At 38.5% G+C, this 26,887-nt stretch overlaps 1 protein-coding gene across 8 annotated transcripts in view; it reads right to left on the bottom strand.

Moving 5' to 3' along the window:
• Positions 1–2,552: 2,552 nt before the first annotated feature.
• MEF2A (myocyte enhancer factor 2A) overlaps positions 2,553–26,887 on the bottom strand; it is a 161,973-nt gene continuing 137,638 nt past the window's right edge. For 5 of the 8 annotated variants that reach the window (XM_073304262.1, XM_073304267.1, XM_073304264.1 and 2 more), the window contains 5 exons: positions 23,738–23,928; positions 21,996–22,019; positions 15,924–16,050; positions 7,504–7,630; positions 2,553–6,720 (listed from right to left, as the gene is read on the bottom strand). In XM_073304262.1, the coding sequence (XP_073160363.1) occupies positions 6,390–6,720; positions 7,504–7,630; positions 15,924–16,050; positions 21,996–22,019; positions 23,738–23,928 (800 nt within the window). In that variant the 3' untranslated portion in view covers positions 2,553–6,389. The remainder of the gene's footprint in view (positions 6,721–7,503; positions 7,631–15,923; positions 16,051–21,995; positions 22,020–23,737; positions 23,929–26,887) is intronic. The other 3 variants (XM_073304269.1, XM_073304265.1, XM_073304266.1) reach the window with 1 other exon arrangement.

The raw sequence follows: 26,887 nt of genomic DNA, 5'->3' as shown, positions 1-26,887 counted from the left end.
AGTAGCCCATACAGCAGATCAGCCTGTGCTAGCTGTGGTTGTCCGTTGACCAAATTTGATCAAATGTATTCCCGTAAAGCAGTAATAGTCACACTGCAGTGAATTGCCTGGGAACGTATTGCTGGCAGGGAGGAGACGATTGTCACAGGGCCGTTCACTACAGCTTGCCAGTAATCCCCAGATAAGGCTTTGGACCAGTGTTATCACAGCTATTAAAGAAAACACAGGTATATGGGTGATGTTATTTCACTTGGGATGTGCTGGGCATTGCTGTAGTCTTAAGGCCCTGTGTTAGCCATCACTCACTCCTGCATTCACCTTTTCTTAGTCACCACGTTGCGCTGTGAAAAATGCAGATCAAGCTTACTGGAAACATTCTATAAAGGGATGGAAGATCCCTTAGGTACTCCAACTGGTGTCCTTGCAATACTAACCTGGGCACAAGGAACAATGTTACAGTAACAAGTGATAAGATAAGCATGTCACCACCTCCATGTCAATGCCATGTGTGCTGTACAAAATAATCAACGCAGTGGCTTTTCCCCTCTGGGACTGTCTAGACTACTGAAACCTATCTCACAAATCACCGCCAAAGGCGGCACATTGCTCACCAACCCCTCTGCCCCCCGAAAGAAATGACCTCATGATGTAGTCTCTTGATGTCCAGAAAGCAACACAGCCACGGACGCATTGAGCCGCTGCAGAAAGAGGTGAGCAGGGAAATCTCTTCAAACAATACTATAGCCAAACATGGAAATGTTGCCTCCATTTTAGGAGCCTCCCAAGCCCGTGTTAGGTTTCCAAACGTAGCAAGTTTTGCTAATCCAGCGTTTACTACAATTGTGCGCAGTTCAATGTGTTACAATCTGTTTTAACTCTTGGATACCAGAGTAGTTAATACAGTCAGCCACCAGGAGCTGCGGCATTGGTTGCTACTTCATTCTATTACTAGTTGCCACTTTTGTGCTCAACACTTGCCTTTTCATATGGTGACATGGTCATTTCGACGACCACAGTTGTCTGACCAGGCCTATTGTACCATAGCATCTGACTGGACAGGACTCCTCGTACATTCTCTGCTGGCACACATCAGAGACAAAACCAGCTTTAAAAACCCATCATAAAGCCTAGAGCAAGGTACTTGTGGGAGCTAACTAGGAAATAACAATGAATTCATTTTCAGCAGCTGTAGCTGCACTGTGAATGTTTTTAGCCATAAGATTCAACCAGCTTTCAAAACCTGCCAATAAGGGCCCTCCACCAGAGTCAGGAATTGAAATAAGCTCCCAGACTCCAGCTTGTAATGGAATGCGAGAGCTAGGAAAGCTGCTGCTTGAGCAAGATAAATCAGGAAAAGGAGAAACCGAAGCAGTTTTCAGTAGTGAAGTGCAGAGTTTAGCCCAGTGGGACAGATGACAAGTTTTTTTTTTTGGAGGGGCCGGGGGGTTCGGGTGCAGGTAGGGGCTCCCTGTGAGAGGTTCAGAACCTGAAATTGTGTGATAAGGCTCTTGGGGAAGAGAGGTTTCTCCTGCTTCATTAGCGGAATTATCAGTTAGCAGTGAGCTGACTCCTTGCCAGTTGACCATTCTTCTAGCCCAGCACCAGAAGTTGCGCCATGGTTAGCAACAGTTGTGAGCTTTCACGCCTCCATTGCTATGGCTGCATCGAGCTCTCTAGGAATTTGAGGCAGCAGCAGAAACCCAGGGGAAGCAGGAAGAAATGAAGTGCAGGGTACAGCTGTCAGGGCACATGGGCAGAAGCTTCCAGAAGAGAAGTCTGGAGCATTGGATGGTACTGCCCTAGGGATGAGTTCCAGCAGAAGGGAAGCACAGCCATCAGGAGAGCCCACATTTCGTGGTGCTAAAGAGGAGTGGCACCTAAAATAATCTGCAGGACAACTGGAGAAGTGAGGCAGGGATAACTGATGAAAGCAAAGCCCTGCCCCCTACAGGAAAAGAGTGAACCAGCAGCAGCCACAAATATACCTAACAACATTTCTCAAGGGAAACTAGAGGCTAGTACACTCACCAGATTTTATTATTTCCAAAGCACATTTATTCTTCATGGGAGGGGTTTTTTTTACCCCGTCCCTCCTCAAATGCATTGATACTTTTTTTATTTAAATATAATCAGCAACCCAGCATTCTTGAGCACACTTATAAATGCCAATCCAGCATGCAAGCGCAATGGAAGAGCAAACGTTAGGGGAAGGAAATATGCCCATTTCAACATTACAAAGGAGTTATGAAAATTTCATTTACACCAATTTTTGTATTTGTCTATTCATAAAGTGTTATTCATATTTTACCATATTTCTTTTATTATATGGATTTATGTCAGAACTACTCTTCATTCTGGTTGCAATGAGAAAAATATATGAATGGATATAATTTTATCAGTTTAAAAACAATCCATCCGGGTGAAAATGGGTCCACGATTCTATTAACAGATGCTCTTTAGACTCAAGGTGGAAGTATTCGTTCAGGCACCAGGGAGAAGGAGAAATTGCATGATATAAGCACTGTACTCTGCAAATACGACAGAGCCTGGAGTACACAGTAAAAGCCAGTATTTTTACTTTAGTGAATGCAGGATACAAATATTTTACAACAACTTCTAGCATTTTCTTAACCATTTGATAAAAAGTTCACTAGAATATTTATTGTATAATGAAGAAAAACAACACATTCAGGGAAAAATTGAGATTAACTTATTTTTTTTTCTTAAAAGATTCATCTCAAGGATGGCAACAAAGTCCAGCTTGTGCCGCCAAACGGCTTATCATCATTAAACCGGGAACAGCTTCTTGTGTGAACTGTTGACTACAAACATTTACCAAATACATAAATCTCTTTTAAAAAAGCCATTTTAAATATAGCAAAGCAGTGTTCTCTTGCACAGCAAAGTGAAGAAAGTTTCTACTAAGAAGTAACTGTTTACATTTATAAGTCTTTCTTTCACATTCTAATTTAACTTCTTCCCACATTCAACTGCTAGGAGTTATTATGTTCCTTATTTACTATATATTTCTTGTGCGCATAATAATTCAGAAAAGGTTTTGATGCATTAGTGTCCTTTACAATAAAAGGAAATGCTAAAGCATTTTTCTCCAACCAACCTGATTTATTTTTTTTTAAATATTAGAGCTAGTTAGTTAGAGCTCAAAGATGATTTGTCATTTTAGCAGGTACAACTCTCGTTAATCAATACCAGCCAAGTAGGTTCACACTAGATTTGATCTATCTGCAACCCTACCTTGAACTGCATTTATTAAATGTACTTAATAAAAAATGCTCTATTGATATTTTAATTGCTGAAATATTCTCCTGTGCTGTGTCCTTTCTTCTACAAAACACATTTACATCTCCTAAAAAAAAGTATGTTCCAAACGTACACGATTAGTGTTATTAAAAATCAGAGTTCCCCTATGATTTTCATGGCGTGGAGTTCTTCCACACATAGATGGGATGTTGTTGCAAAGGCTTATTTAGCCGAGTCCATTACAGGGCTATGGGCAACAGGTTAACAGTCTGATCCTCAATTCCTAAGAATTGCACAAGTTTTACATCAGTCAGTTGGTGTGATTTAAATACAAACTCCAAACCTTATGTAACATTGTTTTAGAAAACAGTAATAGTACTGCTTACAAACCTGCATAGAAATAAAGACTATTGACATACAGTCAGCAAAGCCATCTCGTAAGGCACACAAGAAAATAGACAGTAAATGTGAATGCAGAACTCCCACTCAAATGTACAGCAAAGTTCATATACGTGCATAAATAACAAAAAAAATCACATAACTTTTCAAAGCATTAAAGGTTCTGTGAAACGGTAAGTGAACTGAAATACTTTGGAAATGCAGTTTTCATTTGAAAATTGGAATCCTCTATAGGCTCTTCTGTTGCACTGACTACTCTAGTTTCAATTTACTAAATGTAGATTAATTTGAAAGTCAGTCAAAGTTTGCCCCAAATGTTTTTAAAAATTCTGTAATTTTAAAAGTTACACTGACAACACAACAGATCTAGTCTTGAAATCCACCTGCAGTACATTTGTTCTTGGATCATTCCGTGTACAAGCAGATGTCAAGGAGATGGCTGTATACACTGGATTTTCATTTCTACCTCTAACATTTTTTAAATTATAGCATCAACTGAGGGACTTTACTAGAAAATTTGCTTTAAAAGTGTTGAATCCCCAAGAAAAAACTGTTTTAATAAATATATGAAATTAACTTTGAAGAGTTTTGTGTAACACATAAAACAACTTCAATTTTTCCCAAAATTAGAGTGGCTAGTAGTTAGATTTATGTTTCTTAAAAGTCTACATTTTATTTTGTTTGTAGTGAGGAGGGAATATAATAATATTGCATGCACAGGACGACAAGAGAAGTAGCAGGAAGTTGAAAGCACACAGAGTTTTAACTCAAAACCCCCCTTAGAGACTTACTCTGTACAGATCCAGATTTAAGTAAAGCTGTGCCAAACTTCAATAGATTAGCAACAGCAATGTCAGGTTTAAAGCAGAGATTATGGTACTCCTTACATCCCTGAATGATGTGAGAATTTGCTGCTGTATTGGAGCCAGATCTGGCAAACCCTTACTCTTGTAAGTAGGCTCACTAATGCATGAGAAAGAACTGCAGGATCAGAACTTTAGGTACTAACCAGATACATAGCATGTTGGGCATTGGATTTCTTGCTCAATTTTTTTGAATGTTAGAAGAAGGAGACATGAGAGGATTTCTTTCCAAAGCAAATGTTTTGTCCCAAACCTCTTACCACTTACAAAACCTTTTGTGCTCATCTGATACGTTATTTCCCTAACATAAGTAATTAGGTCAAGTTTTTCCACTGAATATTTTCTCACAAGAGGCAGTTTTAAAATAATGCCTTAAAATGTGTTGTAACAGATATTTAATATTTATGTGGGATGAATTTAACACCGGATTTTTGTTGTTTTTTTTTTTTGCCACTTTGCTATTTATATACATATATATAAAATGTATAATGAAGCTTAACCATACAGCACAGAGATTACATTTTAACGGCACACATTCACCACCAGTGAAGGGGACAACCCCTTTATACATCCTCTGAAAAATCTGGATAATAATATTAATAATAATTAAAATCCAAAGAAAGTACAGTATATTTAACAAAATAGTAAATATTAAACAGTGAATACTCTACTTAATAAGGACCTCGCCTTTTTTCAAGTTGGCGTCAATCCACAAAAATATACTTTTTAATCTGGTGAACGTACAATACATAGGTACTTACACCAAAGGTGATATATTTAAGATGCTATATACACAAAGAGTTTGGCTCAAATTTTAATTTACATATAGAATAATAAGTGTTCATGGCTTATTTTTCCCCCAACGTTCTGCCTGCAAGTTTGTTTTTTCCTCTTCTGAAAGCAAAAAACTAGAAAGTCAAAATAACAAGATAAAACTATACTCTACAAAAAGCTACATCATACAGCTTTGGCTTATATAAATAATTGGTAGCAGAATGTGTCCAAAAGTACTGTATATAACTTTTATATATAGTCTTCAATTCATAAGGGTATTGTTTTCTTTAATATAAAATATACATGAGCTCAATCCGTTTCTTTCTATATTTTTCAAAGATAGAACGTAAAAAGAAACTTTTCAAACATATTCCAATTATAACTTAATATATTAATTTTACTTTGTTAATGCTCTATTGTCTAGGCTATTTTCTGAATATTTCATGCGAGTTCTCTCGGTCTTCTCTCTTTCACTTTTTTTTTTTTTAAATTAAGAATCACTTCTTTGACCCAATACATTTTTTTTGCACGTGCAAAACAGGTTTTTATACCTGCAGCCCTTCGCCATGCACCCTCTGCAACAGAGACCCATGCCAGGTTGGGTAATATAAAGGACATTTTATGTACAGTATTGCTTTCTTTTTCCTGCTTTTCTACTGCTCTGCTGCTACAAAGCATTGTTTCTTAACTACAAGTAGCCACACATGGGGACATTACTACAGGGGAGCCCTCTTGGTTTCTGCAATCTACAGTGGAAGGATTATAGACTGGTACAATGTTTCTTTGCAGAACAGGTTCTATTATTAAAACAGCATGTCCAGGTAAATGCCAGACTAGACCAATACCTATAGGATTGTTTTGTTATATTTTTACCATGGGACATCTGCTGCTATACAAGGAGTATGTAGTAAGTGCCTGATGATTTTGTGTATGCTACATACACTCGCACATATATATACATATGTGAAGATATATATATGCATGTATGTATATACATATAAATATATTTATTTCATGTCCTTATTTATATATTTAGATATGTCAGGACAGTTCACTGTGATAACACAAAATAGAAGTGGCAATGCTGAAAGTTTATGTCGCCCATGTGTCCACTCTCATTCGTTTCACTGATGGGCTCTCTCTATCTTCTGTATTTGGTGGTCTTCCCAACCCAACAGGTGAATGGAAATCACTTCTTGGGTCCTCCCGATCACTGCCATCATAAGAACTGCTGGAACTACTGAGACTGTCAACAGGGGAACGACCCATTTCCTGCCGCGATTGCTGCTGCTGCTGCTGCTGCGGAGGGAACCCAGATGAAGTCACACGGTCCCGTGGAGGTGAAATTGGTTCGGACTTTATATTGATGTTTTGGTTGGTATTAATGGATAAATTTGAACCCTGAGATAACTGGCCTCCAGCACTGGGGAAATCAAAAAAAAGTTACAATCCATATTTATATTTAAATATTAAGCATTGTGAAATCTTGTAGCCCATACTCAAACTGAATCCAAGCTAAATTCAGAAATAAAAAAACATTTGTTGAATGCTTAGTGTAAGACTCAAAGCTGAAAACTGTGAATTAAAGGTGTCCCAACATCCCGAACTAGTTCACAGAGTGCTGGTATTTATTACATACCTTATTGTTCAGTAAGCCCCAGAAGAAGCATAACCAATTAGATTAAAGTGGGTTTTATCAGCAAGAAATGGATACAATTTTAGATACAATTGTTCCATTAGTGCTGTGTTCTTCCGGGGAACCTGAGTATCCAACTACTCTGTGGTTTGTTATTACATATTTTACTTGTTTTTAAAGGAATTAAGACAAATAGAAATGTTTAATTTTTTGAAATCTGTGTCAAGCTTTCAGGTAGGTATCTTTTTGGAAATGTCTGCAGAGTGGTGATGTTTGTCAGCATTATTACTTACACAGAACCAATAGTGTGCTACATACTCAACAGAGAAATTGTAAGGCAAGTCCCCTGTCCTCCCCTCTCCCCCCTATTTTTTTTTTAAATAACTACAGTAATTTCACAACCTGTGAGCTGACTGGCAAACATGTGAAGAATCCACATACATGTGCATTGAAGGAGAAATTAAAGTAGAGTCCTATTGAACAGTGTCAAATGCAGGATTATTCATTTATAATCAAAGTAGCAGATGTTCCCAGTCGGGTGTGGTAAATTAACATTACAGATCCACTTACACAAGAGAGCTGAGGGCTGCTTGCCCTAGATGGTGCTGTTGCCAGGCAGATACCTGTCCTAAAGACAGCATTCCTGGGGAGTTAAAGCCCTGCAGGGCAGACAGGTCTGCACTAGTCAAGGAGTAATCTGAAAAAGAAGCAAGAAAAATGGTTTATACTGTGTTCAGTTATAAGAATCAAAGTTTTAGCTTCCTGTTCAAATCAGCTACAGGCGGACTATGCAAAAGAATCCAAAAGGGCAGACCCTTTCACTTGTGTGGACTCCCACTGACATCATAAAGGTCTGCTCGCGCAGATCCCTTTGCAGGATCATGGCCTCAGAATGCTCTCTCTTCTCAACCCTGCTTTCAACTCCTAGTTGCTATTGCTTGATTTGGGTTCATTTACACCAATAAATATGACAATACATGTACTTCATCCAGCAGGTCTTCTCCTATGCATATAAAAGAAAATGTTCATTACTGTGCTGGTTTTATCGTGTACATTTCTGAATATTTTGCTCTGTCCGGGAACTTCAAAATAAAATAAAAAAGTGGGCATTAAGACAGGCCACTAAACCAACTGAAATAATTTAATATAATAAATCTGGCATAAGAGAAAACCCATCTTGGGTTCAACCCTCGACACAGTAGGAGAGCCAGATTCTTTCCTCCGATCCAGCCCCTCTACTCTGCTCAGTATATGACCATCTGAAAATTCATCCAAGAGAGGCGACATCCCAACTGGTATAACCAGCTCCTGTGCCACATTGTCTTCTGCCACGGCTGTGGGGGCATGGCTGGATCACTATTGTGTTCTAGCAATGCTAAACTGGTAAAGTGTCTCCTGGAGATCAATGCATGCTAGCATAAGTCAGAGCAGTCTTTATGATGCTCTAACCTATACTGGAGCAGGAGTTGTGCAAAACAGATCATCAGGGAACCTAGTACTATCTTTCTGGGGGCCTGTCCACTTCTCCTGGGTCAAGTGGATGCTGGTCCAGAAAATAATAAAATCCTGTAACTATAGCTACTTTACAAACTGCTATGAAAATGTACCATCTAAGGGAAAAAATGTACTCACCTGCCATCATCATAGTGATGGTGAGGACGTAAAAGCCTTTTTTTCTTTTTTAAATTAGTTCAGCAAAAAACAAACCAAAAAAAAAAATCCCAAATCACAACATTCATCTCCTATAGCATAAGGAAATATTTGCAAGACATATTTAAAGCTCTAAAAGCATCACTGACAGTCTATAACCGATCAAACTCTTTTTCCACCATAATTCAGTTTCATTCTTATATTCATGTGGTATATAACTGATGACTTAGTCAGAGCCTAAAAACTAAAGTATTCTTTTTATATATAGCAAGAATGTGTCATGCACTTGGATATAGTTTTGAGATGCTGATTGAGAGGAACACTGTACAGCTGTAATCAACAATTCAATTATTGGATTTTTTTTTTTTTGCCAGGATATGATGCTTAGATAGTTCTCACTGCTCATTCACACACAGGAAGTTATTTTCAGTTCATCATTATCACTTATGCTTTCCTTTCAGGTTTTAAAAGAGAAAGCTGAAAACGTTTCTCTGCTCTTAATCACTTTGCAATACAACTTCTTTAATATAATTTCTGGTCCCTTGTGAATGAGACAAAATGCCAGGAAGAAAAAAGTTACTTTGCATTGCCACCAGAGATTAACTAACAATTTACTTAAGCAGGATCTTTTTGGAGACTTACAAATCAGATTTATACATTTACACCTGTCTGAAATGACAGTCAGTTACTATCTATAGTTCAATTTCTCATGAGATATTTTCTAGGACTACAGAGTCTAGTGTGACTGATTTGGAGTTGCTCTGTAATAATTTATGAATACTATAGGTTCTGTTTGCCTGATTGTTGTATGCATGTACTGAATTAATTCAATAAGAGTCTGTCTACATGCATACAATAGCATGCATGTAGACAATAGCCCAGATAACAGCCTCTCACCAAACACCAAGGGCTATTGATTTTAGTTGCTACTCCTGATCCCTGCTAAGTCCCCCAACCAAAGAACGAGAACGAAGGTGAACCCATGGTCCAGAGATTGGGGGAAATTAGACTTATTGGGGTCCCTCCCCATGAAGATGGTTAGACAGACATGCATGTAGACTTTTTATTGTTTTAAAACCCTTTTCTCTTATTAGGCTTAGTTCCTACTGTTAAGGGTCACAGTATTCAGTGCTAGTCACAGCTTCTGTAGGTACCCAAACCCAGTCAGACCTGTTTGGGTGTAAAAAGTTGATCCACTGCATGCTATAACCCAGGACCTGCTCTAAAAGTGGGAGAATCATGTGACTCCACCCTAGGGAGTTAAAGGCACAAGACCTCCTACCTAAGGGGTGTACTCAGAAAGGCCAGAAAATGGGTCAGAGGAGCAGCTAGCCCTGTTACTATGATTTGTAGATCAAGTGGACTACGGATTTTTACTCTAGAGCCTGCATTAACATTCTGTCAGAAACTTGTCCCTTCGGAGTGCAACAGCTGATACATCTTCCAAGGCATATACAGTGTAAATCACACACTCATAATACAATTTGTCTCTTTTAAATCCAGGCCTGAGTATCCCTTACAGAGTAAAAGTACTCCCAAACGTTGTCATCCACAAACATGATGACATTCAGAAAAGCTTAGAAGTAGTACTTTTCTGATGGTAAATTCTAGAGACATTCTGTATTGGATTTATAGCTATATATGATTAATACCCAACTGGTGGTGAAAGAGTATGCTTGTCTGTGCAGGTCCTTATACCGTTCCCTTCAGTGGGGTATTAGATTGCTATTTACATACAGATAAAGGAAAAGAAGGTTGGATTTTATTATTGTGGGTCCTATATTGGACAAAATGAGATACAGATTTAAACATGTAATAGCTATCTTCCACGATACTATTGTTACATTAATGTTCTGTGAAATATGGAGGTATTCCATGCTGTAGCTTTGAAAATCTCATCTTCTGAGGCATTGTGAAATTTCAGCTACCATTGCTGCCAAAGTTCCAACTTGTATGAGTCTGGACATACTCTCAAGGTATAATACTGCTCAACAAAAGTAACAAGAAATCGAAGTTAACTAACTAGAAATAGCTCTTTTGCAAACAGACTGATTTCTAAGTTCTGTCTGTAGCCGGAAGTTAGACTTGATCTGCAGCCATGATTTTAGGGGCTGAATTGTGAAGACACCAATTTTTAAGGATTGTCCAGCTGCATAAACTGTGGAACACACTGTGAATATGACCCTCTGTCCCTATGTCTCTTCAGAGAAAGAAACAGGTTTAACTCCATCCTGTATCTAAAAGGTAAGGAGGAGAGCCATCACCTTCTGTCCCATCCATGTCCCCAAAGGACATTACAATCTCTTCAGACCTCTGAAACTTCTTTCTCAACAACTTTCTCCTTCACACCCAGAAGCATCACTAAATGCAAGAGGTCCAAATCTGAAAGCAGCGTCTGGAGTCTAGAAAAATGTGCACTGACCATCTTCAAGTACTTCCTGATTTAAAAGAATTCATATTTATATTAATCTTGTGTTAGATTTCCAGTCTGTTGCACTGGAATTGATGCAATTTGTACCTGCTCAGAGGTACTGCTAGGTGAAGGATAATGTGCTACATGAGTCAAGAGTTTCAGTGTCTCACACAGTAGAAATCTTAAACACAGCGTGCCCTACATGACTGCAGTGAAAGCCTAGTGCTGGCTGGGGAGTTACCAGAGATGAAGGCATACTGACCAACCAACAGGGTCTCAATGCAGCTGATGAGCTTGGAAGGGGAGGGGGACACACCTCTTCTCAAGATTTTAAGCTGTAGCCTTCTGAGGGGGCATTTCTGTATAGCCATGACATTAGGCCTGTGGTTTTAAGGTCTCAGAAACAGGGCCCTTCTGTTGGTTTACAAAGAAGCATATCCCTAGTTGGATTACATTTTTTAAACACCTTTAAAAAGGTCATAACCCTAGCCCTGCTGTATAAAAGGAGGTTTGCTCAAGCTGTGATTCACTTCAATGCCAACTCTCAACATGCAGAGCCAGGGAGACTGTTGTGAAGAGATCCTTCTATGAGGTACAGGAGAAGATAGTTTGGTAGCTGAACAAACTGAACAGCTATTTGTGCTTTTCTTTTTTCTTAATTGCCAGTTTTTCATCACAATGACTCTGCAAGGCGCTTCATTAGCACTGAAATCTGTATGCATTGCTAAGACTGTCAATTTCTGGAGCATTTTTCACATACTGATAAATCCAGAGTCCTCTTACAAGGGTAAAGAGGATCTCTTTTTTTTGACAGCTTTATTCCCCTTATCCATTGAAGTCAATCTCCAGTCAGCAAGATATATTTGCACTCAATAAAAACTCAAAGAAGTTAGACCTCTAACAAGCTGTGACTGGACTAAAAGCAAATGTCTGAGATGGGTGTGCTGCTCTGCATCATGGATCCCCAGAGGGATTTCTTTAACATCAGAGTCTGGGATGAATGCTTGTAGGAAAATAAACTGAAATTGCAAAGAAACGATATTTATGATAATGGATAGTAACACCTTATGCTTCAGTCATAAGGTGATTTAGGACAAGGGTCAGAAAAGAACTCTGTTCCCTCCACCATGTATATAACTGAACATTTAGGTAGGTGCACTGTGATTTTATTTACCGTGCCTAAACAGTCAGATATCTGCTATTGCTAAAGGCAGGAAGCCTAGTTTTATAAACCAATGGTCTGATGTGATATGGAAAAGCTATGCTGATACAGAGAATGTATCAGGAAGTTTTACTATAGAACATGAGGTTCCTTGAAAGCTTAGGTCTTTTTGTAGCAATTGTCACAGAGGACAAGAATAGAATTTCTGTATTTGTGAGATGTATTTGCTCTGTTCAAGTGTGGCTACCATATGTCTCTAACTGATCTTCTGAGGAACTGATAGCTTGAGATACTATCCGCATGCAACATTCACATCCAGCAAGATTATACCAGTTTAAGGTTTAAGAACAAAATATTCCAGTTAGAAATAAGTTACAGATGGTACAAGTACCACATCTATCAGATAACCATCTTTTTCTTCCCCTCAGAAATATTATACCCGTTTCACATCAAACAGTTATATATCCCACACAAGAAAACTAAGGTGAAGTTCAGGTTGTAAGCACATGATGATATTGGTTTGACTGCATACTACTTTTCAAATATATGCACGTTAACAACATTACAAAACCAGAAAATTCAGAGTTAAGATTATATTACTACAACAAGCCACATAACACAAGAGATATATCAAACAAAGCAGTTCCAATTCTTTACCATACTCATTTGACTGTATGTTTCATCCCCATCCTCTGTTCTTTGTATATATCTTCAAATTGTTAAGGCCTTCAGGGCAGGGATTGTCTCTCTCTGTTTGTACAGTGCTTAGAACCTTTAAGACACTGCCATAATATAAATATGTACTACTACTAATATTAACAAAAACAGAGTCACTTTCAAGTTACAACTCCTGAGTGAGCCAAAACAAACTAAGCACTTCAAAGCAGGGATTGTTTTGTTGTGTCATCTGTATGAACCCTGAGCATCAACTATGTTAACAGAAAAAGGCTGTGGAAAAAAAGACAACAGCTGCATTTATATAGACAGAAGCGGGCTACTAACACAACTCAAGGACTGTGCTGAAGTTGTAATTTGCAAACAAGGGGATTTAAAAACCAAAAAAACAATGGCCAAAACTGTGTCAAAATTTAGACTTAGTCGGAAGAGTAATAATGAAGGAATGACCTATTCCAACCATGACACCTTTTGGGACTCTTTTAAAACACGGATTTGGGGAACATGGACTCCCGAGGGTTTCCTTAGGAAAGGCTGAAAGGCCTTTGCTTTGCTCCAGAAGTTCCATCCTTTATTCGTAAACCTCAAGGGAACTCAGAGATCTCCAGACCTCAAACCACTAGTTAGGACACTGGATCATCTATGCTGGAGTAGCACAAATCCCAGATTAATACATACAAGACCCCTATTCTACCTTTCCCTTTCCTTGTACACTGCTTTCTGTTCCCCCAACTATCTTCCTCCTGTCCTACCATTCTCTTGGCTTCTGACGCGATTCTAAGATCATCAGCACCAACACAATGGGATAAGGCAGCCTGCCCAGTCCTGTCCAGACTGAGAAGGGTTGGTGGAAAGGAAGGGACCAGCTAAAACTAGCCAGATGGAATCCCAGTTCGGGGACAGAATTCAGAGCTCAGAAATGCACTTCTTGCAGCCATTCCACCTGCCCAGAGTGCCATTTGTGATTGATCAATGCACACACACACACACACACACGCTCAATAAAAAGTTGTATTTCCCTCCCTCCTGCCCCCCCCTTTTTTATTGCTCTCATTCTTTCCTCCCTCTTTTGCCTGTCTATAAAGACTCCAACAGCTAACGTACAGGTCTGGCAACAAAACTAATCTTTCCTTTCTCCCAAGAACTGTTTAATAAAACAAGGTACTAATAACCACTCTCTAAAAAAAGACGTTGTCTTATTTAAACAGTAGTTCAATTTTTTTTTTTTTTTACTTTAAAACTTTTCATGCTTTGCTTTGGGTTATTCTTTTTCTGTTCTTTACTTCAATTAACGACTTAGACTTTGGCATGAATTTTACAGTGCATTTGCCAGGGTGACAAAGCAAACTGAGCTCTCTGTATTCACAAACCCCAAATCACGTTCAACTGTTCAGAGTCATACAGTGAAAGTCTTATATCAATAGTTTGACTACATAGGCCCATTCATTACATTAAATAAATACAAGAGCGTCTGCCTCTTATTTGTACGGTAGCCAATACAATGGGATTTTAATCTTAACTGAGGTATCTGGATGTTATAATGTAAGTAATAAATTAATTAACTGGATTTCTAGGGACTAGTAGGCCTACCGGTGGGTCAGAGGTTAAAACCCAACTAGAATTCTGAGGCTCAGAGATAATTATGTGCCCCAGCGATCCTCAGGTTGGCTAACCAGGAACAGTGCTAAGGGTGTCCGTGGATAAGTCTTCTAAGGCTCAGGAGGCAGTTAGGGTGAGATGGCCCCTGATTAACCTGTGGTTTGGAAATTAGGTGGATGCATTCAATACACCACTTAAGGCATGTGATGGGTGTGATGAACTTCCTAAGGCTCTCTGAGCGGTTCTCCCTTCTTGAAGGTCTCAGTAGGTCCACAAGAAAGGGGAAATGTCCCCTGATTTCTTCCTGATGAGTTCCCTGCTCTCTCTGACTCTCTTTCCCCATCCCCAGGACATCTCCTAAAGTCTGCTAGCGAGCGGCTACCTTTGTATAGACATCAGGAGGTCTGTCGGAATGTCAGGAGGCCAATGGGGAATTTCCCCTACAGAAGACCTCAGTGGGTCCACAGGACAGAGGGAAGAACCTGCCCAAGCTATAGAAGCCTCAGTAGCCTCTCAAATCTGTTAGAAAATTCCTCTTTTTCTCCTCCTCCCACTGACAAGCCACTCTAGCAACCGGGTTATATAAAGGACTCTCTCTGCAAGCAAAAAGACTAGAGGTGATGTTTTGTTTTAAAATATGAAAGCTTTGTATTGCATGACAATTAATAACTAGAGATTAGCAATGTTCCATATTTCAAAATTCATTAAGTTTTGAAATTAGACTAATCAACCAAACTTCAGTACTGCACACTACATCTTAGCTAGTGAGATTAAGTAAAGTATGGTTTTATTTCCCTTCTATTTGTTTTAACTAAGGGACCTAAAAATACTAAAAGCTCTCTTAGATTATTTTAAGTTGGATCCACATAAGACTTATTCTACGTGCAATGTAGTTTCTCCATGAGTATCAAAGGTAATACAACATGGGCCAGACACTACAGACTAGGGGTGTCCAATCTGTGGCCCTCAAGGCTCTAAACTGTAGCCCTGGGGCTCATGGTGCTTCTTAATAGCAGTGTAGATATCTGGGCTCACAAGATGATCAGGTAGTTTCTAGTCCATGTACATGGCCTGAAAGGAGCAGAGGAAATTGAACAGAATTGACACTATGCTCTAAAGTATTGATTGTTGCCTGTTGACGTTTTGGAAATAATATTTCAGCCCTTAGACTGAACAGGTCAGGCACTACTGACATAGAAAACACACCACATTTCATTTCAGTCTCTTGCTGTGTTCCATCATGTACAACTGACATCCAACTACCAAAGTTTCTTCCAAAACCTGCTTTCTGATGTATGTTTCCGTATTAGTAACACTTCTCACAAACTAAAGGCTAATTTTCAACTAGTAAGAAAGAGCCCTAACTTAAATTAAATATTCAAGTAAGATAAAGTGTCTTAAACATGTAAACCTTCTGGAATTCAGAATCATGAAAGCCTTAGCTGTACCTAGCAGGTAAATGGTAAATTAAAAAGAAAAAATGACACTTACCAGTGTTGTAGGCTGTAGGCATGGCTGAATACACAAGTCCCTGTGGAGGCAAGCTTGGAGTTGTCACAGACACCACAGGGGTAGCAAGAGGCTGTGTAGACTGAGAACTGCTTATCCTTTGGGTATTCTGTAAATGATTAAACACAAAAAAAACATGCCTTGTGGAAGTCAATTACAACAATGAATAGAATGTGTTAATGTAAAAGCAATGACATATCCCTTTTCACATTATTTTGGGGATAAGAACAGTATCTCCTTTTTTCATGATTGTGGAGTTTTTTCTACAAAACATTTAAAGGGCCAAAAACTAATTTTGTTTTAGACTAATTTAAAGGAGATATAATTAATGCATTAGACTTATGGATATATTCTCTTGTTGTGCAGGCAGCTTTCATTAATGTCAATCTGAATAATGTGACAGCGCTTAGAGGAAAATGCACTCCTTTAGAGTATACAGTTTTCAAAAGCCCCTGCCTGGAGTGATCTAGGAGGGTAAGTCACATTTTCAAAAGAGACTTACACTTAGTCCCACTGACTTTTGGTTGACTACTAACTGCCTAACCCACATTTGAAAATGGGACTTTCAGGTAAGGTTGCACCTGTCCTAAAAGCAACAGTGGGAGAGTTCCCTTAACTCTTCAATGTTGCCAAGACCTTAGTGGTAGAATAATATTGTGGTTCCTTGCCCTGGTTGTGGGAACTGAATGTTTACTCATTAGACTGCACATATATTTCAAAGCACGTGCCTTTTGCATTAACAAAAAATGGTTGTGCCTTCTGATATGAAAATTAGTTAAGCTCAAAACTGTAGAAAGCTCTGACTATCCTGCCATTTGTAGGTGAATAACTCCTATGGCCATCTTAATAATACTCTATGTGCCACAGTCTTGAGCTAAAATTGGTGACGAACATCTAATTTGGATTAGGCAGTTAAAAACAATTTGCGCGGGCATGCAGGAGTGAAATCAGGAAGGCCAAATCACACCTGGAGTTGCAGCTAGCAAGAGATGTTAAGAGTAATAAGAAGGGTTTCTTCAGGTATGTTAGCAACAAGAAGAAAGTCAAGGAAAGTGTGGGCCCCTGACAGAATGAGGGAGGCAACCTAGTGACAGAGGATGTGGAAAAAGCTAATGTACTCAATGCTTTTTTTGCCTCTGTCTTCACGAACAAGGTCAGCTCCCAGACTACTGCACTGGGCAGCACAGCATGGGGAGGAGGTGACCAGCCCGCTGTGGAGAAAGAAGCGGTTCGGGACTATTTAGAAAAGCTGGATGTGCACAAGTCCATGGGGCCGGATGCGTTGCATCCGAGAGTGCTAAAGGAGTTGGCGGATGTGATTGCAGAGCCATTGGCCATTATCTTTGAAAACTCATGGCGATCAGGGGAAGCCCCGGATGACTGGAAAAAGGCTAATGTAGTGCCCATCTTTAAAAAAGGGAAGGAGGAGGATCCTGGGAACTACAGCCTCACCTCAGTCCCTGGAAAAATCATGGAGCAGGTCCTCAAGGAATCCATTCTGAAGCACTTAGAGGAGAGGAAAGTGATCAGGAATAGTCAGCATGGATTCACCAAGGGCAAGTCATGCCTGACTAATCTAATTGCCTTCTAAGACGAGATAACTGGTTCTGTGGATGAAGGGAAAGCAGTGGACATTCCTTGTTCCTTGACTTTAGCAAAGCTTTTGACACTGTCTCCCACAGTATTCTTGCCAGCAAGTTAAAGTAGTATGGGCTGGATGAATGGACTATAAGGTGGATAGAAAGCTGGCTAGATTGTCAGGCTCAACGGGTAGTGATCAATGGCTCCATGTCTAGTTGGCAGCCGGTATCAAGTGGAGTGTCCCAAGTGTCGGTCCTCGGGCCGGTTTTGTTCAATATCTTCATAAATGATCTGGAGGATGGTGTGGATTACACCCTCAGCAAGTTTGCAGATGACACTAAACTGGGAGGAGAGGTACATATGCTGGAGGGTAGGGATAGGATACAGAGGGACCTAGACAAATTGGAGGATTGGGCCAAAAGAAATCTGTTGAGATTCAACAAGGGCAAGTGCAGAGTCCTGCACTTAGGACGGAAGAATCCCATGCACCACTACAGACTAGGGACCGAATGGCTAGGCAGCAGTTCTGCAGAAAAGGACTGAGGGGTTACAGTGGATGAGAAGTTGGATATGAGTCAACAGTGTGCCCTTGTTGGCAAGAAGGCCAATGGCATTTTGGGATTTATAAGTAGGGGCATTGCCAGCAGATCGAGGGACGTGATCGTTCCCCTCTATTAGACACTGGTGAGGCCTCATCTGGAGTACTGTGTCCAGTTTTGGGCCCCACACTACAAGAAGGATGTGGAAAAATTGGAAAGAGTCCAGCGGAGGGCAACAAAAATGATTAGGGGACTGGAACACATGAGTTATGAGAAGAGGCTGAGAGAACTGGGGATGTTTAGTCTACGGAAGAGAAGAATGAGGGGGGGATTTGATAGCTGCTTTCAACTACCTGAAAGGGGGTTCCAAAGAGGATGGCTCTAGACTGTTCTCAGTGGTAGCAGATGACAGAACAAGGAGTAATGGTCTCAAGTTGCAGTGGGGGAGATTTAGGTTGGATATTAGGAAAAATTTTTTCACTAGGAGGGTGGTGAAACAATGGAATGTGTTACCTAGGGAGGTGGTGGAATCTCCTTCCTTAGAAGTTTTTAAGGTCAGGCTTGACAAAGCCCTGGCTGGGATGATTTAATTGGGGATCAGTCCTGCTTTGAGCAGGGGGTTGGACCAGATGACCTCCTGAGGTCCCTTCAAACCCTGATATTCTATGATTCTACTAAACATTTGCTACAAAAGACTTTACTTAAACATTGTGATGGATGCCTTTTAGAAAACAAGGCCACTCCATCACTGGCATGCAGTATTCTTTACCAAGGAAGCCTTAATTTTTTTCAAAACAGCCAAGTCAACACAGACTGGATGTGACAGGAATAGGCCATGTTGTTGTTTTTCTTTTAAAAGAAGATTTATTCCTAACTTTTCCTAAGGAATTTGAACATCATTCTCCTTGCCATCTGGTACCCAATTTTAAATGGAATGTTTAAGATTAACAGACCTAAGTTTTAGCTTTTTTAAAAAGAAAAGTAAAGTAATACTCCCAGACTTAAAAATTATATATATTTATTTGCTCCCAAAACAGCAGCTTCTCAACTTCTTAGCTGAAGCACCCGCCAACAACAAAACCACCACCCCCTCTTTGTTTTCTTCTGATCAAGGGTGGCATATTGGTATTTCACTATCCCTGCTTCTCTCAAGAACAGAGTAGAGAAGAAACCAGAGAACACACCTTATAGAAATACACATGATTTTTGTTCTCACAAGAATGGAACATACAGGCAGTGCTTGTGTTTATGCAACTCTGCAAATCAAAACCATGAGGGCTGATCTGAGGCCTACCAATCTGGTAATTGTAGCTTGACAGTTTAAAAAGAGTACAAGGAATGCTATAGCTACCATTTTAAATGTACTGTATTCTTCTACTACTTTAAGCACAAAAACACAGGGAAAGCTTAGAGTCCAAGTGCATTATGTTAACGCTTCAGAATTTACAGTATCTGATCAAACTCAGGGGTTCTAGTGCGATGTTAAAAAGATAAAGAAAAGGTGGCATTCAAAGATGAAATTATACCATTAGTAGTGATGCTGGAGACTGAATGTACAGGTTATATAATAGTGGATACTCAATGTATGAAATCATTGCTGGCATAGCATTTTGCCAGCCCAGTAAGAAGGATCAAACTTGTCTCCTGTTCCAAAAATCTTTTCTTCCTCCATTGATTGTAGGAACAACTTTGTTCAAATAAGTTTAATTGATGTACGAGGAATATTTTATATTGTGCAAAGCTAGACTTCTCTCCAAGAATGCCTATTTTGTCTGAATCTTATAGAGAACTTGATTAAGAGTCTAGTAACTACTACTCTAGAGATTATGTTGGTGTCTGTGTTAAGCAGGGGCATACTGTAGGTTCAGGGTGGAATTTTCAAAAGCACATAAGTGACTTGAGGGAAAACCCATTTATTTTCACTGAGATTTGTGTTTGTAAATCGCTTACGTTTTGAAAATCCCACTGTGTTACAGTGAGAGACTGGGTTTATCTTTTATGAAGATATGTTATTAGACCAGATTTCTGTGTCTTTAGGAAATAGGCCTTTTCCCAGAGGTTTCTTGGATAACAGCCTGTAAAGTTGGGACTACTACATAATGGAAAAGTTAGAGACATCTACTAGGAAACTACACAGGTTCCAAGGATATCCCCGGGGAATCGGGAGGGGCGGGTATTTGGGGCTATTTTCAGAGGCAATTTATACCCGGACACTTGGTTTGGATGTGTGATTTGGAAATATTAGATGGCTGACAAATTTTACTTTTTGTCTGAGTTATGGATTCCAAGGTTTACAGACGGTCATAAAAATTTTCAGAACCTTATTTTTTGATGGGGATAATTTGATCAAGATAATGGAAGGAGAGTGATATATTTATATTAGTCTATAAACTAGGGTCTCAACCCCTTCTGCCTTCCATCTAGTAAATCTGTTCAATTCTGGTCATGTAGAATTTAATGTTTACTGCTAGGATATGAAACTGTATTTCAGAACACATATTAATCCATATAATGAATAAAATAGCATTCCCAGGGTGCTTTATTTGCTAATTTAAAGTGTCTTGTTTGAGAAAGATTTTGCTTTTTTCAGTCCATTGAGTAGGTTTATATAGGCACATTGCATTTTTATAACCACTAGAGGGCAAGCTCATCCTACATTATTCATATTCCAAAGTACTATATCTAGATTCCAAATAATTTATATTAGAAGAACATGGCAATTTTGACAGTTAAAGAACATAAACACGTCTATAATGAAAGTGATTTTGAGTAAGCCTTACAATCACTGATATGTACATAATGACCTGGTTAACTATTTTATGGATTAAATTAAATCCCATATTTCTTTGTATTGAAAAACAGATGCTTTTCTACAACACTGAGAAAAAATAAACAAATGAAATAGCTGTTAATTAGAATAACATTTAAACTCTTCCTGTAACCACCACCATTTTTGGATAGCTTCAAGTATTAATTTTCAAAAGTAATTTTTTCCAACTCGCTCAAATTTAGGAAAACAATATAGGTAAAATATCATCCAATAGCATGCATTCACCAACTTAAAATATAAAGAAACTACTGAAATTTTCATGCTTTCATGCAATTAGAGCCTCATATTAGCAACAAGTCCATGTGCAAATAAATCAAAGCATAGGTGTATAAATATCTTGAAGCTGATCTACAATTGTACTCTGATGCAGCATTTTTCTGCAATTACTGTTGTGCTATAACACCTCAAACATTTGCATATTGCTGGGAAAAATAATCTAGAACTCTCATGAGTCAACCTATTTTTAGTCTTATATTTATTTTCCACAGTGAACATCGAAAGATATCATGTTTTCTGAAAAACAGCAATTTCCTTTCAAATACAGAACATCTTTCCAGTTGAAAAAGGTAAAATAATTAGTTTGCAATTCCATATTCCTTGTGGTAAACAGGGAACCCCCCTTTGTGGTTTGATCATCTCATAAAGCATGAAATAAATCCAACTCTGTAAAAAGGTGACCTCACTAGCAATGATGTAATAATCTCCGTGAAAGAAGGAGAAGTAACACACAGCTTGTGTTACAATTTGAGGAACTTCAGGAGTGAAGTAATTTTCTAAAAATATTTCAATAATTTTGGGGACTATATAAGGCATTTAACACTCTACCCCATCAGAACAAGTACTCTGTGTGCATGGACAGTTACTGAGTAAGGCTCTGTTCCAATGTTCCCTCTAAGAAAAACGAAAAAACTGTTTCATAAAAACATAAATTTACAAATGGAGAATGCTAGACTTTGGCTGTATTTGCACTCTGCAATTTTTGTGGGTTTTTTTATTTGGATAAAACAAGTACATTTCTCTGCCATAAAGGGAACATTGGTATAACTGAGACCATGTCGTATGGCTTAAGCTTTCTTCACTCATCAAGCAGGAACCCAAACTCACCAACTCCAATTCATCCTCCTCCGACTGTATTCAGCAAACAAGAGGGATAATAAAGTTACTCAGAAAAGCATTGCTTTCAAAAATAAAATAAATCATGTTTGTGCTTCAGGATTTATTTATTGGTTTGTTAATATTTTGAATTTATCATGCGATTATGTAAACAAAGTTACAAAGTATGAGATTATATACTTACTATACACACATTCGGTCAATTAATAAAAATGTTTTGATGCAGGAATAAATACTGTGGCAAAAGTTGTGTTCACAACAACAAAAGGTTGTTTACAGATGATCTGAAAATTAGCATTGGCTGAACTAGCAAGGGCACAAGTATTCACAGACATCATATATGGACACAGGTGCACATTGGTTCTATTATGGTTGAACTGATCAGATGAAAGTCAACTGCAGAGGCATGTATTTTTAGTCCACCAATCACCATGACATCTGTGCATCTCTATTCTTTACTTCTCTCCCCTCTCCACCAGACAGAGAGCGATAATTTAAGGAGAAAACATTAAAATTGCCTTTTAAAATATTTCCCCCCGTATTTATTTTTCAAAATAATTTAAAGCACAAGTTTCACATTAAGAAATAGCAATATATTTCTTCATAAATGTGCTCTATAATTTGTACATTTTTAGAAAAACCTCAAACATTTTAATAAAGGTGTTAAAGAACTTCTTTAATTAGGACTCTGGCTACTTACATTGATTTTGTGTGATTTAGCTCTACCATCAATAGCAAATGTCAACATTTGTGGAATCTTAAAAATAAATAAGTAAATATTGTATAAAGAATGCTTATACTGTTTACATCCTATGCTCCTTTTGGCTACTTCCATATAGGGGAGGATTCGTAAACTGAATAGATGTACTTAAATGCTTGTGAGTTTGCACATAAAAAGATAGAGACTAATATCAATGACTTCAGCCACACAAGGTTGAAGTAGAAGCTCTCTTCCAACCTCAGGTCTGACCTGCAATACCCTCTGCTATATCTAGAGGTAGGATGAACAAACATTGCTGATGTGCTGAAATGCACAGTTGTTTTGTGAGATGTACAAATGATTAGACCACCATTCATTCTTCCTTGTGTCCTCGTTCAAGATTTTAACTCCAAATATGGGGAGTGAATGGCTATTGTACTAACACACCAAACCAAATGAAGGTTCCTCCCACATAATCATTTTTTCTGAGAAACGTCACAACTCACCAATACTACAACCTGGGAGAACCGGACAGAACTCGACATCGAGGCACCCCAACACAGCTCAATAATCAGCAAAAGTTGCCCTTGCTGAGTGGTACAATAAACTCTTCCCTCACCCCCTAGAAACCAAACCACTAAAACCCTCAGTCCTAGCAACCCAGGAAGATTGCAATCAGGACACGAAACCAAACCAAAGTCTTCAATATGGCAATGTAAATAACCCAATGTAGATCAGCTCATTATTCTGTATTTATTAATCCAACGTGAGTAAGAATATCTTCTCCCACTTTTTTTTTGCTAATACTGTCCAAGATGGCAATCTGCACTTGAGTTGTGTTCTTTTATCAGTCAAGTCTCCTACGATAGGGGTGTTTCTAAGGTGCCATCTCCATAATGCCTAGGGTGCTATATGAGATCATTTGTGTGAGTGCAAATTAACACATATTATAGTTTTGCTTTCAGCAGCACTCTTTTTTCACCCCTTGGGCATACTGTACATAGTATACTATAGAATGAATGGCCCAACTTACCAATGGAGGCATCATGCCCTTGCTGGAAGGTGGGATGACAACACGAAGGTCTGGTTTGCGATTGTTCATTCCAAGATTACCTCCTCCGGGTGGAGGCGGAGACTTTGTAGGCATAACTTTGCCCAATCCATTCCCACCACCAGTGGTTCCTAGCAGGCTTGGTGACGCTCGAGAGTTAATAAATCCATTTCCTAAAGTAGGAAATATAAAGAAATGCACCTTAAGACTGAGCACAAGCAGTGTAAATCCATAGTGCAAATGTACAAATTCCACATTATTTTTAGACAAAAGTTTCAGTTGCAAATATTTCACAAGAGTCTAACCCTTTTATGAATAATTACACTACATCCTACAGTGTAGAACAGAAAAAGCAAAGTATCTTTCACCAAAAGATCAATATGTAATGCTGGTGTCACCTCAGGGTGTGTTGTGGCAGCTTAAACGCTGAGGAGTGCACGCTGTCAGGGAAGTGTGTTAAAGCCATCTGTTTGTTAATTTATCCTTTGAAGTTCCTCTAGGCTGCTGTAGCAACAAAACAGTATCTAACAAATGGTCCTTCACACACACACCCCACCCACACGCCCCACAGTCAGAACACGAATTACAATGTGCTGTTGCTTATAAAAAATTTTTAAAAACAGCCTACAAAATCTTTTAAGATTCTTTTGTAAAAATAAACAAGTGGACCTTACACTGCATAAAAGACATTTTCAGTATCTCAATTAACAAACCTTTAAATTGTAGCTCTACATTTTTCCAATTTGCTCTTGACCTTTGAAAATACATTATTTTAGCAGAGAATACTTTCTGGTAAGATGGTATGAATCTTATAAGTACTTTTATACAGTATTTCTCCAAACAAGGAAGATGAGGAGAAACTTGAAACAAGTCCATTTCCTTAACATCCACCTCAGCCTCTTCCCACACACGCTAGTCACCACTAGGCTGTGTACAGGTCATTGCCTATGGGGTACTGACTGTTCCCACTGAGGTCAATGAGAATGGAGAGTGATCAGTATCACAAAGGATTCAGACCTTAAGTTACATTCAAACAAGTCAGTGAAACAAGGAATACCAAATTTTGAGACAACTAACTGCAGAAGCATTTCTAATTGTTTTCCTATAACATTCATCAACAAACTAGCCAACTGCAATATACTCTTCAGGCAACCTTTTTGAAGACTTCATCCAAACAATGTTGCCAAATTTATAGCAATGGTCCTCAGAAAACACAGATTTTATTCAGCCATTAATGAAAAAATATATTAAGCTGAAAATGAGAGAAATTTACAACAGGGGAAGTGAACTGTGTGGTTCACACTATAAAACCAGTATATGTATAAATAAATACAATTAATAATAAATTATGTTTATACTAACATTCCAGTTCTGAAAGTGCTCTTTATAGTCACCATTCAGTGGCAGGTCTATTACCAAAAAGTTTACTGTGTGCGAAATTTTCTTTTAATAGCCTGTACCACCTTACTGGCATGAATATTATACTATCATTCTAATTTGAATAGGCCCCTGTGCCCAATTCCATTTTATTACAGTAAGTACATGTTAATTTAAAGGTGTTTAAAATAAAAAAAATTGACAGTTTCACATTCCTTTCTCTTAAGCAAAACTCCAAATGACTATGAAGAACAATGAAGTGTATTAACAGGACAGCATGACACAATGTCTAAGTGATTGACAGTGATGCATTATACAGTAAACTTATGCCGTATGCTAGCAATTTTATTTATTTTTAACAGTGGAAAAACAACAGGCTCTTATATATGAATGGTAATCAAATAACCAAAAGTCCTTAAAATTTATATAATCTTAATAAGATACCTTATTGGTAACCTTTTTTTCAAAAAGGGGTGTGTGAAACTTTACAAAATTATTTTTAAATAAAATAAATACAATATCACTGGAATTTGGAAATCCAAACACAGAAACCATCCAGACACTTGCATCAATGAGCAGTGAACTCACAAACTGTGGCCCTCTCACCTTTTTGGTGGATTTCTTACTGTGCCAAAAGTCTCTGACTGGAACTGTACAGCCTCTTACATTTCTCATGTACCCCAAGCCTACAGAGGGTCCAGGGGACTCCTCTCACAAAATGGCTATGGGAAAAAAATAGATTTTTTAGCTAAACACCACTTAAAAAATAGAAAAGATTTCCACCAAACATTTTTAAAAAATGGTTTTTGAGGAATAAAATGGAAAAAAAAATCAATTGTTTGGCTACAAATAAACTGAAATGAAAAAAAACACCTTTTTTAGCTCAATAATCAAAAATAATTTAATATTCAACCATCTTTCCACAAAGGTTGTGGGGGACAGTGAGAAAAGTCTGATGGTCTCTTCCCACAGGAAGAAAAGCCACTATAGTACCGCTCCACCAGGGAGGGAAAACTGTCTTTTTTCTCCCCTAGGTTAACAAAGCCATTTCTAGGCTTCTCCTGCAAGAACAGCTGGGGTGGTGAAACAGAAACTGTGGAAATTAGGGTGGTTTTTGGAAGGGTAGGACAATTTGTTAGGTATATCTATAGATTTGTAGTAGATATTGGGTGAAGCTGGTGGAGGGTTCTGTTGGAAGTGAGGAGAGCGTCTGAAATCGGATATGGCTATAGGGTTGGTTGCTTGGGGAAGAATGGAGAAGGGTTTTTTGTAGTTAAACAGGGATGGATTGTTATGGTTGTTGCAAGGTCTGAGTGAGCTGAATCCAAACAGAGTTTGTATGTGAAATTACTACAGGGAGCGGCTGGCTGATGGTTGCTTTAACTGGTATGGGGCACTGGCAGGAAGCAGGAAATGGCAGACACTGCGAATGTGAAGAAGGCTGCAATCCTGATGCTTAAGTGAGAAGTAACCATGGCTAAGTAAGTAAGGTCCTTAAAGGAAAACAAGAAATGGAGTCGTGGTGAAAATTTTAAGCATGCTTGAAATTAGGAAACATGCAGTCTGGTAACATTAAAACTCACTGACAAGACCTGATATTTATGAATCAAAAGACACACATATATAGAAGCATTATAGACATGTATGTACACACACAAAGCATGCATCTATATTTTATGCTATATACACACTCAGTCATATCTCTGAATACATAGATGATGTAAAACTAATTCACATTTAGAGTAAGTGGGAAAA

Source organism: Lepidochelys kempii, chromosome 10 (genome assembly GCF_965140265.1).
Source record: "Lepidochelys kempii isolate rLepKem1 chromosome 10, rLepKem1.hap2, whole genome shotgun sequence".
Lineage (NCBI taxonomy): Eukaryota > Metazoa > Chordata > Testudines > Cheloniidae > Lepidochelys > Lepidochelys kempii.
The sequence above is the reverse complement of the archived record's forward strand: the minus strand, read 5'-3'. Positions and strand labels throughout refer to the sequence as shown.